The sequence below is a fragment of the Conger conger genome, chromosome 18 (genome assembly GCF_963514075.1).
Source record: "Conger conger chromosome 18, fConCon1.1, whole genome shotgun sequence".
NCBI classification, from domain to species: Eukaryota; Metazoa; Chordata; class Actinopteri; order Anguilliformes; family Congridae; genus Conger; species Conger conger.
The window spans coordinates 20,902,955-20,918,246 of NC_083777.1; the positions used below are offsets into that span (position 1 = coordinate 20,902,955).

At 39.3% G+C, this 15,292-nt stretch overlaps 1 protein-coding gene across 2 annotated transcripts; it reads left to right on the plus strand.

Moving 5' to 3' along the window:
• The first annotated feature begins 458 nt into the window (after positions 1-458).
• Positions 459-11,166, plus strand: LOC133118275 (monocarboxylate transporter 9-like). 2 transcript variants are annotated; one of them, XM_061228132.1, is made up of 6 exons: positions 459-692; positions 2,269-2,494; positions 4,644-4,787; positions 7,217-7,312; positions 8,044-8,862; positions 9,128-11,166. In XM_061228132.1, exons 2-6 carry the CDS (start codon positions 2,290-2,292, stop codon positions 9,313-9,315), a joined length of 1,452 nt encoding a protein of 483 aa, XP_061084116.1. In that variant the 5' UTR covers positions 459-692; positions 2,269-2,289; the 3' UTR covers positions 9,316-11,166. The 2 variants fall into 2 exon arrangements, with proteins under 2 accessions (XP_061084116.1, XP_061084117.1); XM_061228133.1 differs by lacking the exons at positions 459-692; positions 2,269-2,494 and adding an exon at positions 3,836-3,949.
• The last annotated feature ends 4,126 nt before the right edge of the window (positions 11,167-15,292 follow it).

Here is a 15,292-nt window from a genome sequence, read left to right on the forward strand (position 1 = left end):
AATGTGACAGTGCAAAGAGCCTCTTGGTACCCTGAGTACCTCTGGCCAAGTAGGTAACTAGGTTTTTGATGGGGTTGGATCAATTATGAACTGTAACTGCAGGCTACTTTTGATTCACGAAGATGAGGCCAGTAATTTAACTTTTTAAAATAAAATGCATCTAGTCATAAAATCTACATTTGAAACGTTCTGCAATTATATGCGCGTATGAATGATGCAGTTCAGCTTTTCTATTTGGGCAAGCGCAGTCATGCAATGCGCATCTCCACAGTGCCGAACCTTTCTGTTCATTTGCTGTCTTCATGCAACGCCCAGTGGCAGCACGTGCTTAGTGCATCCGCGCTGTTATTATTGCCATCATATAACCGGTTTTGACTGGACCGGGAGCATTAGAAACCAATGTACACAGTACTTCTTGAAGTCAGAGGCTTCACGCCATCCATCTCTGAACTTTATTGCCAACTTTGTAGGCGTTTTGAACTTGTTGGTTGAAGCGGCTTTACATACTATGCTTATATTGCAAAGCTATAACGTCTTTGCTTCAGTAGTAAATTGGACAGTGGAAAGAAATAACTATTTGAATTCAAAATTTAAAATGACATGATAAAAATAGCAACGCAGAAAATCGCAAGGTACTTTTCCTGCGCGAGACGACACACCTGACGGCCTCAGTGGGATAGCGGTCTGCTAAGGTAAATATATCCTTTGAATGCTATTTTATTTTATTTTTTCTAAATGTGATACACATGACAATGGAGATAATGCATGGCGGACTGTTATTATTGGAGTAAGTATATGCCTCTGCAAACTGAACGGGGGTGATCGTTATTATATGCAGTTTCTTCTTTATTATGTATTCTCGACGATGGGATGAACTGCATCTTCATACTGGGTGCGCCTGGGGAATAAGATGCAGACCTTTTGCGTCGCAGTATTAACGGACCTGCAAGAACAGCTTCAAACCGGTTCTTCCAGCAACCAAGCTGCGCTCACTGTCGTCGATGGTTGCTCAGCTGAAATTGGCTGAAAATCTGAACACGGATGTTCTAACAAATGCGAAAATTTCCATCTGATAAGATGGCCTGCGTTTTTTCGTTGTCATGTTTTGATCCCCGAGAAGCATTATGACGCGGAGGTGTAAATCTAATTGGTTAGAATGAGAGCATTGGCATGACAACTCACTACTGCATTGGCTATCAGGTGTCTCTGCCATGATGTCATTTTTGCTATTGTTTTGTGTTAATAGAAATAACAACATTGAACAGGCTATCGCTAAATTTACCCGGATGGGCAGCTTACTTTCATTAGGCTAGTCAAAAGGTTGCATAGGCAATGGACTTTTCGTGGGATATAAAAACAGCCTGCATAGTTTCTTGATTTCTAGAATTTTTCGTTTCTAGAATTCTGCAGGCAGAAGAAGCGCTGGCACATATATTTCTGTGTATACAGTAGGTATAATTAAAATGACGACATGCCGCAAACTCAGTAGGCTATACATTCACGCTGTAAATCAGAGCACTTCTAACGTGCAACAGATACCTGTCCGCTGCAGGATGCTAATGCTAAAAGAAAACATGATGAAACGCAAGGTGTATGCTGTAAGCTGTCTAGTTCTTCAATTGGGGAGGTTTGATGTCTTGTGGAACTAGATGACCAGTGGTGAGTTGCTTAAGATTGGTCAGACCTGAGAAGTGGTTAAAGTCCTCCCTTGAGCATCAGTTAGATGTAAGTCATCCTTTATGCGTCCTGCGTCCTATATGAACATGTTTCTTAGGAACTCTTGATACAATTAACTGCTCGCCAAAAGGTCAGGAAGTATTCAAATCAAGATATGTTACTTCGGTGACTTTCACTGTAGGTTTACCAATCATCTACAGCATAATGGATAGGTGTCATTATGATGTCTGATCAGAATATGAAAGGGCCACAGGATCCAGCAAAGTCCAATTGAACATTGAGCCTCATGACTACTACTGCTTATACCATTTTTAATCTTTTACCTACCTAAGTACAATGTATTTTGTGTTTGTATTGTACAACAGCCTTGTTCAATGAGGACCAAGATTCAAATTGACTCCATTGAATCCAGGATGCATTTCAACCCAATATGTATCTCTGAGGCTGTCATTTTAGTAATGGGCAAAACCTAGTTCTGTGATCCATGATCATGTGTGGTGCCTTTTTTTATCTATTACTTTATATTTATTTATTTTTCTGTTTGTTTGTTTGTTTGTTTGTTCTGTGCTTGATTTGGTCCCGAAATATCAGTTAGGACTGCCGAGGCTCAGGATGAGTCCACAGACAATGAGGAAAGCCCCTGACGGAGGCTGGGGCTGGGTGATTGTGTGGGCCGCCTTTGTGGGCCAGTTCCTGGCCTACGGCTCACCCCATTCTATGGGGGTGCTGTACCCGGAGTGGCTCAGCGCCTTCCAGGAGGGGAAAGGACTCACCGCCTGGATCGGCTCCGTAGCATCCGGGGCCGGGCTGATCGCAAGTGAGTGCATTCCGTCCACTCGAACAGCACTTCATATAATGGGGTCACCAAATCAACCAATGGGGTTTTCTGTTTCTTTCTGGACGTGTATAGGTGCAGATACTGAAAGATGAGTTTTTTTGACTGCTATAGACTGTGGATCATAAGGAGAAATGGGATCCATATTATATAAATTACAAAGTTGCTACATTTGATAATAACAGTTTAAGTATGTTTTCAGTATTATCTAAACAATATTAACTAAACATATTAAATATAAAAAAATTGAGTAGAAAAATATTTTCTTCAGCACTGGGTTTTGGTGATGAATAATTTGTGGCATGCCCTTAGCAACTATATGAAGAAAAGCTTCTCAGTCCTTGTGGTTCTGGTTTGGGGCTTTCCCTTCAAGATCATCATCATTTTGAAATTGAGGTATATGCATCACCTGTACCTCAGTCATATTCATTCCTGTTCCTGGAGAGCTGCAGGCGAGAAGGAAGATCACAGCTGTACATGAGCAGGAGGGGTTCATGTTGTCATATTTTTTTAGAACAATTGTTTCACAACTGTGACTCATTATTTAATATTTATTATTAATTTGAGAGTTTTGCCATTTTTATGGACAATATAAAAATTTTGTATTTATTAAACTATTCCAAAATTCCTTGAAACAACACAGCATAGTTTAAATGTTTGATATGTAATAATTCGATTTTTTTAAATGATGGATTTTGGTGGATTTTGATTGACCTTGGAGCGCTGCTCCCAGGAATTTACAGCACAGCAGCTGCACGCTGAACAGACACTCCGAGCTGGGTTTGGGTTGACTAGAACAGTAGCCATACTGCAGCTTTACTTGCCTGTCTGGGGATGTTCCTAGCCATATCTGGCACTGTTGCTCTTATTAATAGGCTACTTTCTCCTATTATTTAAGTTATTGTATGTTACACTCTGATACTAAGAGCTAATGCTGTCTTCACTTCACCATAATTCATATACTGTAATGTCCAGGGTTGGAACTTACGCCAATACCCCAATATAATCCTTTTGAATATGCAGAAAATATTATTGCGTGATATGATGCCAATAAATAAGGTCATTCAGAAGGGAGATGGTGTACATTCTGGTATCTGGTGACAGTTTACCTGGCTACTAGTCAAAGTGCTATTATTAGGCCCTTGATTTTCACTGTAAACTGTGTGGACAGGTGCCAGAGGTCTCACGAACATGACTCACCTGCTGTTGCTGCCACATGCAGTCCCAGATAGGAAAATGCTTTCCTATGTATCCACGGGATTGATTACGGCCCAGTGGTAGATTCATGCAAGACAGCCAGTGTAATCAACAACCCATCAAATTCACGGAGGAGGATCTGTTCGGAGCAGAGATGTCCAGTCTTATCCAAAAAGGGCCGGGGCATGTGCGTATGACATCTGATTCACCTTATGAGCGTGGTCTTCAATCAAGAACTTAGTAAGTAGCATTGGGTGCTTATTGCTGGGTTAAAACAAAAAACAACAGCCACCGGCTCTATTTCCTTAAGGTTGGACACCCCTGATTGAGAGCCGCTGTGGGAACTAAAAATACTCTCAAATGCCAATTGCTGTTACACATTGAGGATACACTCCAGACAGTGGAGACATTGTCTCTCTTTTTTTTATATAGGAAATATAAAATTTGGGGTGGCCTGTAGCGTAGTGGTTAAGGTAAATGACTGGGACACGCCAGGTCGGTGGTTCGAATCCCGGTGTAGCCACAATAACACAATAACACACCTTGAGCAAGGCCCTCAACCCTGCATTGTTCCAGGGGAGGATTGTCTCCTGCTTAGTCTAATCAACTGTATGTCGCTCTGGATAAGAGCGTCTGCCAAATGCCAATAATGTAATAATGGTAATGTAATGTAAAATGGGTTTCGGCCAATGCATTGGTCTTCTATTTTCCTTTCCCCAGACTTCCCTTTAATGGACTAGAAGTATCCAGACACCATTCACTTTTTTGATTATTTGTTTTTATTGTTTTGTAGCTAAAGTAAACAATAACACAAGCTACAATAATGTGGAGAAAAGGGGCAAACACCATTACTAATTAATAATACTTTTGTTTTCCTCTTCTGTGAAGCAGACGTGTCAGATGAAGTTGATTGTAATTGTAAAATGTCCCCCAGGTCCCATATGCAGTGCCTGTGTGGTTAATTTCGGAGCCAGGCCCGTGACGGTCTTCAGCGGCGTCATGGTGGCGGGCGGCCTGATGCTCAGCGCCTTCGCGCCCAACGTCTTGTTCCTCATCTTCTCCTACGGTGTGGTGGTGGGTACGTGAGGCACTCTGTCCTCCTCCTCACGCTGGAGACGAGCCGTAGCTGCCGCTGCCACAAACCGTTGAGCCCCGCTGCCGCAAACCATTGAGCCCTGCTGCCATGTCCCGTTGAGCCCTGCTGCCACGTACCGTTGAGCCCTACTGCCACTGCCCTGAGCCCTGCTGCCACTGCTGTGTGCCCTGCTGCCACGTACCGTTGAGCCCTGCTGCCATGTCCCGTTGAGCCCTGCTGCCATGTACCGTTGAGCCCTACTGCCACAAACCGTCAAGCCCTACTGCCACAAACCGTCGAGCACTACTGCCACGTACCTGCTCTGTGCCCTGCTGCAGTGTACCGTTGAGCCCTGCTGCCACGTACCATTCAGCCCAACTGCCACATACCGTTGAGCCCTGCAGTTGTGTACCGTTGAGCCCTGCTGCCACGTACCATTGAGTCAGCCTTGCCAGCTTCAGGGAGAATTCCAGAAATTCCACTGGAGATATGGTGTAGTCTTAATTATGGCTGTGCTGAACCGAGAGAAGAATTCAAATTTGGCAGGTGCTGTAGCTATTGGTTAACAGCGAGAAAATAATTATTTGTGGAAAAAGATTAGGGAAGACTGAATGGAAACAAACAGTGGAAGGGGAAAAGAATATAGATAATTAGAGCTGAAATTGTTCAAGTCTGTAGTCTTGGAGGATGCTTCCAGATATGAAGTTTGCAAGGTACAGTATATGATACTGTTGGTAATTGCTGTGCCACTAGTGCAAAGTGTGAGTGTGTATATATGTGTGTGTGTGTGTTTGTGTGTGTGTGAGAGAGGAGTGTGAAGTCAGTATGTGAGAACCCAGCCAGTGCACCAGACAACATCAATACTTAATATTGAACCTTAGGGCAGCTGCATAGTTGAAGAGGAAAGTGGGTCTGAAAGGTGAACAGTATTAACAGCGGTTCCAAGGCTAGGGCACACATATTTAAAGAAAAGAGATTACCTTTAGAGCAGATCAGTTGAGATTTTTTTTTTACCAGCAATTAGGGGTGTGAACGGTTAAACGGTTAACCGGTTAACCGAAACTGATTTGTAACCGGTTACAAAAAATTGATAACCGATAACCGATATATATTTTTTTGAAGGTGAAATTGTAAGCTCAGTTTAAAATAAATGCTCGTTCTTCACCAGGCGTATTATCGCGGTTCTTAACTAGCAATCGAATAGCTTCAGTAGTTCAAGGGGTTTAAAATGCAAACACTACGGAATTGAATGCTACAGTATTAGAGTTATCAAATAATTTCTGTAGCTGTTAGTTGACTTACGGTTTATTGTAACGTTGTGTCGTTTTTTAAGGTTCACAGAAGGGCCGCGTATTCGTTGACACGCGAACTACCAGCAAACTGAACGTAGCTTTCCACTGTGCTGTATCTACATAAAAATAAACAAAGCAATACATCATTGCACAAATGTTGCACGAAATATTACAACACGCTGTTTGCATTCACTCCACAAGCTACAGGCGTACAAGCAAGCAATCTGCGGCCATTTCAGGGGGTTAAGAAAGCAAACACCGCATGAAATTGAATGCAGCAGCATTGTAGTTTTCAAATAATTTATGTGTTTTAAATCTGTAGCTGTGCACGTATGGCTTATTCTATGGTGTTTCTTCATCCGTGTTTATTTGTTGACACGCGAATTGACACTACTGGCAAACCGAACTTCGCTTTCCACTATCCGTTATCTACATAAAAATACATTTTTTAAAAATCACACACGATCGACCAGCATTGCCTGGACGTAAACTACAGGGATTTAACTACAGATCTCTGCAACTGTGAGGTTACACTGCAAAATGTAAATGTAAATATTTAATTTGGCAATTAGGCTGACTTGCTATTATCTGACGTACAATGTTGAAAATTAACTATTGAGATAGTTACATTTCTCAGTAATCCAGTAAAAAAATAAAAATAAAAAATAAAAACAACCCCGAGCGGTCATAAGCAGTATTGGTTAACCGGTTAAGCGTTTAAAAAATGGGATGGTAACCGGTTACTAAAACTGATGATTTGTCACATCCCTACCAGTAATACTGGGTGGAGGGCTGAGGCATTGAATCAAAGCAGTGATTGTGTCTTCTTGATATGAATGCTTGCACGGCGTGGCCTTCCAGGCGCAAAGCAGAGTAGTCCTGTATTAGAAAGGTATACTTGTGTTTTCTCTCAAAGTACTTATATTGTATATTGTGGTGTTCTTGCAAGAATACAAAGTAATAAACAAGAAAGCTTCCGTTATTAATGAAATGTTAATATCGAATTTTAGAAATACTCCTTTGTCCTCCATTGTTTGATGGAGTATACAGTTTATTTTAAAAGTCCATGCTGTGATTAGCAGCAGTAGTTCTAGTACGTTCCAGATGTCCTGAATAGTGTTTTGTGTGTGTGTGTCACAGGGCTCGGTTGCGGGCTGGTCTACGCAGCGTCCGTGACCATCATCTGCCAGTATTTCGACAAGAGGCGCGGCCTTGCCCTCGGCATCTCCATGACAGGTACCCTGAGTCTCAGGGTGGCATGTGCACCTGCATATATTCAGCATTCATACACTGAGTTTCAGCTTATATCCAGAATGTACTGTGCAAAAGTCTTAGGCCCCCGTAGATTTTCATAATATTAACATATTTGATCTTAGATGTTTATTTTTTGTTTTCTGCATTTGTCTGTCAGTAGAAAAGAGCTAATTAGGTAAATTTACAAACATTCATTTAGCAATTTTTATTGGAAAATTAGTCTATTACTTTAACAAAAGACAAAATTTGTCTGTAAAATATATTTTGTATTCTGTAAAAGTAATAGACTAATTTTCCAATAAAAATTGATTGAGGCTGTCTGGGATTACCTGGAGAGCCAGAAGCAATAGAGACAGCCAATGTCTGCAGAAGAACTGTGGCAAGTTCTCCAACGTGCTTGGAACAACCTACCAGACAATTTTCTTACAAAACTGCAGGACAGTGTACCGAAGAGAATTGATTCCGTTTTAAAAATGAAGGGTTGTCACACCAAATATTGATTTGATTTAATTTTTAATTATTTACTGCTATTGTATGTTGTTTGATAATTAGAAACTTTCCTTTAATTATTTTTTGAAAGCATCTTCAAAGAAAGCTACAGAATTATTTTACAGGTACTTTACTTTTGCACAGTACTGTATATTGAGTCTTGGCGTATATTCAGAAAACCCAAAATGGTGCCTCATGTTGTTCCCTTTTTTGTGGTTTCCCAGGATCGAGTGTGGGCGGCTTCCTATACGCCACCACTCAGAACAAACTGATCGAGCTCTACGGCCTGGAAGGGTGCCTGCTGATCATCGGGGCCTTCTCCCTGAACCTGGTGGCGTGCGCCGGGCTGATGCGGCCCCTGTACCCCCCCGGATACTACCTCAAGCAGAAGGCAGCGTACGAGCGCTCAGAGGAGCAGGGCTTCCCCGAGCTCGAGAAGCCTTCGGCCTCGCAGGAACCCGTCACCAAAGACCTGCTGATCGTTGTGGAAGTCCTGGACCTGCCAACGGCCCACGAGAGTAGCCGGGTGACCTGCTCGCTGGCCAGGAAGAAGAGGCAGCGGGCGGACGGTGCGTGCTCCCCAGTCCGCTTCCTGCAGGACCGCGTCTTCGCCGCCCTCTGCGTGGCCATGTTCGTCTTCACCCTGGGCGCCTTCCCGCCCGTGCTGTTCATGGAGGACGTGGCCCAGAGCGAGGGGCTGGTGGAGGAGGTGAGCGTCATCCCGCTGGTGTCCATCATGGCCATCGCCATGGGGCTGGGGAAGCTGGCGCTGGGCGTCATGTCCGACCTGCGCTGGGTCAACAGCACGTACCTGTACGCCTTCACCTTGGTGGGCACGGGCGTGGCCCTGCTGCTCATCCCCCTGTCCAAGAACTACATCGCTCTCCAGGTCCTCTCGGCGGTGGTGGGCTTCTTCTCGGGGAACTGGTCTATCACGCCCTACGTCACCACCAAGATCGTGGGCATGGAGCAGCTGACTGAGGCCTATGGAGTTCTGATGTTCTTTGGAGGGTTGGGATACTTGCTCGGACCGCCATTCGTAGGTAAGGAGTTCCCCTCTGTGTTCTAAATAAAACGGCCATTTTGTTGCTTGTTCAATAGTTTTAGCTCACTGCAAATTTAAACTGTGAATGAAACAGTGGCTCTGGTTTAAAACTTTGGAAAATGAAATAAAACGGCCATTTTGTTGCATGTTCAGCAGATTTATCTTACAGCAAATTTTAACTATGTAAATGTAACAGTGGCTCTGGACTTAGGAAAACTTTTTAGTTGCCTTTTTTTCCTCCCGTTTCTCTGTTTTGTTTGTAGGCTGGTTCTATGACTGGACTCAATCCTACGACGTGCCGTTTTATGTCAGCGGAGGCTGTGTGGTCCTGGGGGGGCTTTTCCTCTTTCTCTCCGCTCTGCCCTGCTGGGAAAGGAAGATGACCGAAGATCACAGCATGCCTGAAATCCAGTACACCATCGACTGTCACAAAGTAGCCTCTGTAGCATGAATCCCAGTCGGTTACCTGTTGAACTGTACCTTGAGATCAGCTGCCTTTCTGCTTTTCTTTGGGCACATTTCGTGAGACAAGTTTGATTCAGTCTTTTCTTTTACAAAAATTTTACAATTTTAAAAGAAATAGTTCTCAATACATTTGAATTGATAAATATTTATATATTGAATATTGAGAAAAATATTCCTCATCTTGAATTGTTATAATCCGTGCAAGAGACTGGAGTTTTCAGTATTATATATTATACTAGCCTGGTTCAAGAGGCTCCAATATAACAGGACTGTTTGGATAGGCTTTAACTGTTTGAATAGGCTTAACATCACTGTACCATTGGCATCCTCTGACATTGACATAAATGGATGTGGCCTTTTTTCTGGTAATGAAGTTGAGGGTTCAGTAGTGATACAAGACAAGAGTCTCACTTTGGCTTACTGGTAATTTGGTATTACATAGTAATTTTCTTGCATCAGAATCAACAAAGAAAAACATGCCCATTCAATGCTATGTACTTGAATGAGACACTCATGAATAACCTAAAAACCTGCACATTATGTTGTTAATAACATAATTTAATGACAAAATTTTGATCTAGTGTGGATCTTTGTCAGGTCGAACAAAAAGCGTATGGTTTATTTATTATTTTTTTTAATGATTTTCTGTCTCAAGAATCTCCAGCACATGAATTCAAGTGGAAAAATATTGACAGAAACTGATGAGGGATTACATTTTAATGTAGCCGCACAATGAGCTGCACAATGTTATTTTTCTCCTTTAATCTTGTTCATTGGTAGCATTTTCAGAAGTCCTCTCGCATTTCAATGTATAATTGCACAAAATGAATAAAGCTGCCTTATTTAAAGAAATTCAAAACAAGTACTCAAGCAATCACACAAAATTGTCAGATTTTTCTATTGTTAGTTTAACGATAGCAATATGGCCCATCTTGTTCCTGCACGTCTGTTCTGTGTAGCATGACAAGTGCTTGTTGTTGAAATCCATGAAGCTGGGCCTGTTATTTCTGGTGTGGTTTATTTATTTTTGATAAGCTGATAGTTCCCACTTTGCATGTGTGGTGCTTGGTTTATCTTGGTTTATCTGAAGATGTTTTTGTTTTGCTTCGAACAAATGCTGAAATGTGACTTGATTCCAAGTATTGAGTGTCTGTACTTGAGATGGTTACAGACTTGAGTGTAAATTAAAAATGTAGAAGCTGATTTATACTATACTACAAAAAAATCCTGAAACACAGTAGATGCTGTCAGAATGTGTTTTCAAACCACTTCATTGTCTTAAACTTGCCACTAAAGTAAACAATCACTTCTTAAATTAGCTACAATGCTCATTTACTTAATGTGTCTTAGTATGTATTAAATATTGAAGAACTAAATATTGAAGAACATAATGAAGCCATTATGGTCTTTCTCATCAGTTAAACATAACTTTTTTTTTCTTTTTTTTTTAAGCAGATTACATTGTACATTATTGCTTACATGGCACAAGGTAATAGCCTGTTTTAATGTTATGCTAATGTTCCAAGTTTAATTCATATCTCCCCTGTAAATCTGTGTCACCTCCCCAGAATGAGTGTGCCTCAAAATATTCATCCTCTCAAGACCATTTTATGGCCCTTATTGTATGTTGGTGCTGATCGTGGTGCAGTGTAGATGGAAGCAATCCCTCCTCCCAATTATCCAATTCCCCACGTGAGAATGCAGTAAAGGGAACTTTGTATATATATATATACTGAGCTACACTTGTTGATCCAGAAGAAGACCATGTGGTCAAATTGTTATTTGTTGTTACTTTTCTAGTCACTTTGAATAAAGGCTTTTTAATGTTTCTACACAACCGAGTGCCTTGACTTTATTTGGAGGTCTAAGTGCTCCAATATTTTTACGAGCCTGAAAAAGCTTGTGTTTATGAATGAAATTGAGTAATTAACATAATTTTCCATTCAGTATTTGGAGATAATTGAATTGAATATTGTCTTGTGTATTTTCCTGTTTTCAAATAAACTGCATTTTTCATCATATATTTCTAAAAACCCATTCCAAAGCATTGATTTCACCACAGCTGTTACATAAGCATGATTCCTAAACAACAGTCTTACATAATCATATTTCTAAATAGTTTAGCAATTTTTGGAATTCTGTAAAAAAGAAAAAATGTAATTTATTTCTTCCACTGAAAGACATTTTTCACAAGGACATTTTTTACTTGTTGCCATTTTTTAACTTTTATTTTAGTGTGGTTTCTAAACAAATACTATTTCCTTTCCATCTGAATAAAAAATAATTTTAAATTTGAGCCATTTTTTGGACATAAGAATATAGGCTCATATATTTTTTGATTCGCCAGCAAATACAAATTCATGAATCGAGAATTCTTAAAACAAAATGCTATGCATTTATTTTAGCATGGTTTTGAAACAAATATCATTTCCTTTCCACCTGAATAAAACATTGAATTTTTTGATTTTGCCCATTTGTTTTTCTACATTTTTTGGACATGAGACTATAGTCTTATGAATTTTTTCATCATAAATGTTTCAAAATGAATTACTTTTCATTTATTTCCACATGGGTGTATTATGAACACTATTTACTATATTTTTCATAAAAAAAATGTCATACCATTTTTCAAATTTTAGACATGAGACTATATTCTTATGTATTTTTTCATTTTCCAGTGTAATAATTTCTTCATCATAAATGTTTCCAAATTAAAATTAGTTTTCATTTATTTCCACATAGGTGTATTATGAAAACGATTTACTATAGACTTTCTACCTGAATAAAACATTTAATATTTTAATTTATTTCCCTTTTTTATTTTTATTTTTGGACCTGAGTCTATAGTCTTTTATATTTTTTGCTTTGCCAATAAACAAACATTCATCACCATAGATTCCTTAAAATAAAATACTATGTATGTATTTTAGTGTGGTTTCTAAACTAATACAATTTCCTCTCCATTTGAATAAAAAAGATTTTTTGCCATTTTAAATATTTTTTCATTGTTTGAATTAAGGATGGAATATTGTCACAGGTAGCGGGGTGGTTTGCGTCGAGCCGCTGCACCCCCTAGCTGTGCCAATATCCATGATATACCACAGGTTCGAGTTCCATAACGCTTTTATACAATGGTTACCGCATTTATCTTTCAAATTTTCATAAAAGAAGGACAATAATTTTTCAATTAATGTATTTTTAATGGAACTATGTTTTATGGTAAATGTATTCTTCCGCTGAACAGTAGTTTATTGGTTGCTAAGCAACGGTATTGCGAACGTTAGCTAGCAATAATGTATCCCTCATTCCGCTTTCGAAGCAACAGTACTAATGTTAGCTGGCTAGTTTACGTTACACCAGACGACAGTGACACACACGTAATTTGATTTTGTAGTAGATGTTCATCAGGACACTGCTCGATAACGTGCAGTTATTGAAATGACTGATTGTCGGTTTGGTGGCCTTGCTGGTATTTCGATCCGAGGATGTTGCCTATGTTGTATTTTTTTCGTTCCTACTCCTTTCCGAATCAAAGGATACTTTAAGCTCACTCATTTTATTTTACTTTGGTAGGCTACTAGCGGCGAGATGATGATAACGTCAAGTTACATTTCGATTACGAAGTAGATAACGGTGATCCACAAACATGGAGTAATAGGCTATTCAAAGATGTGTGAACATTCCATTTAGCCGTGTGTATATCGTGGATATTGACACGGGTGGAACGCTAACTGACCATGGACCGGACCTAACAAAAGATATTTTTGACTGAAACACATTTTTCAACAAAAATGCATTTAAAAAGCCTTTATGCATGAATATATCTATATTTCTGAATAATCTTTTTTAAAACCATTTTTAGGATTTTTATTTTTTGCTTTGCTAGTAAACACACATTTATCAATGTATATTTCTTAAAACACAATACTGTGCATTGGCATTTCGTAAATATTAACCAATGTTAGGAATTTTCCCATTTTTTGGACTTAAGACTATAGTCTTATATATGTTTTTGCGTTGCCAGCAAGCACACATTTATCAACCTACATTTTTTTAAACACAATACAATGCATTTATTTCAGCATTGTTGCTAAACAAACGTATTTTCCTTTCCATCTGAATTAACCTTTTTTCTCATTTTTGAACATATGTGTTTTTTTCATTTTCCAGTAAAAAAAACATTAATCAACATGAATTACTTAAAACACGATACTATGCATTTATTTCAGCGTGGTTTCTGAAGAAATACAATTTTATAATACAATGAAGTTGTCGCATATTTGTCAAGCTTGCGTTTATTTTGTTTCAGGTTCAAATACCTGCTTGCAGGTCTGTGCGTCAGGGGTAGGCTACATATCCTGTAGATATGTAAGAAGAAAAAAAACACGAAAAAACTGGCTCCACTTTTAAGGTTTGATTAAAAAAAACTATTGCCTATACAATAACTTAGCTAAGGGCCGTCAGATAGCCAAATAGCTACCTTGTTTGTTACAATAATAAAGGTGCTAGACGTTCACTGTTAAGGCTAAATCATGCTGCTACATATTGAATTGCATTCAATATGCATTTTCTCTTCTTAAACCATCAACTAACGAATGTATTTTCGCATGCATAGGCTATAATTTGAATCAGAAACTACGCGTGTCTTAAAGTTTCGAGGGACAAAAGCCTATATTTCTCCGAAGTAGCCTCCCTATAACTTGTTGACAGTGCCTTGCGCTCACCATGCAGCTCATCACCATGGATACATAAACAAATTATGACTATTTGGTCACATGGATAGCAACGTGTAAACAGATATAGATGAAATAGAATTTCGTTTTCTCTGATTACATTGTATAGCATGTTATTCTTATGGCCTCTTATAGCAATTTAGAGACAAGTGTAACGTCTGGTGCAAGACTGAAATTAACAAAGGAACGATAGGCTACGATAGTATTTGATGTTCCGGGAGGGACGTTGCTGAAAAGTCGAGAAACACCCTCTTTCGTGGGAATGGAGCGTTGTGCTTTACAAGATTAAAATGGGAGCAGGTGCTTCATTCACTCTCTTTGTAAGTTTATTTTTATACGCTGTGTAACGTTACAATAGGCACATACTGTGTAGTGAAAGTGTAGAACCAGCTTTTAGACAGGTGCTGCCGCCTCATTCTTCGCATGGTTCATACAGCTAATATTGGCTCCGTTTTCTTGCCCTTCCTTTCTAACGATATAGTTAGGCTCTATAGATAGTTACACAACACTGGATATGACTTGCTAATGAATATTTTGTTTCTTCTGCTTTTAATTATTAAGCGACAGATAGTGAGGCCAACGGCAAATATGTCCTAGCTACCTTTTTCATTTTGGTGAGAGGAAGTTGCAGGGTAAATCTGTGAAAACAGCGTCAAGCTTTTAAGTTAATTTAGAGTAGTCTATAATAGATAACATTAGAAGGAAATTGGTATGCCTATTAGGCTACCAGGATACTCGGTAGCCTACGTATAGGCTACTAGGGAAATCGCTTGCATTTGAACTAAGAAATACTTCTCCTGAGGTGGGGTGTAGAGGCAACCATTCATTTTGTAAGATATTTTTTAAACCGTACAATTTTCTAAACGTAAGGAGTCCTTTTAAAGATACAACCCTCAAACAAGAGTAAATATAGGCTTACTGTTTCTTATATTTCGAATATTTATAAATCAAAATATTCTTTGTCATGTAAGTTGTGAAACCTCAGAGACACTTTGACAGTAGCCTAGATAATTATGGGCATATTGTCTCTTGTAATATTTACCTATATTGGAATTCCAAAGTGCGGTATAAATCTGATTTCCAAGTGTCTGAATATATATCCACCTTGCAGAGTAGCACTGTACATCTCGGTTACACGTATTATGTACAGTAAGCCAATAGGTGAAAAGTATTTCATAGTTATTACTGTAAAGTAATTATTTTGCTCATATAAGCAAGGACCTTGAACTA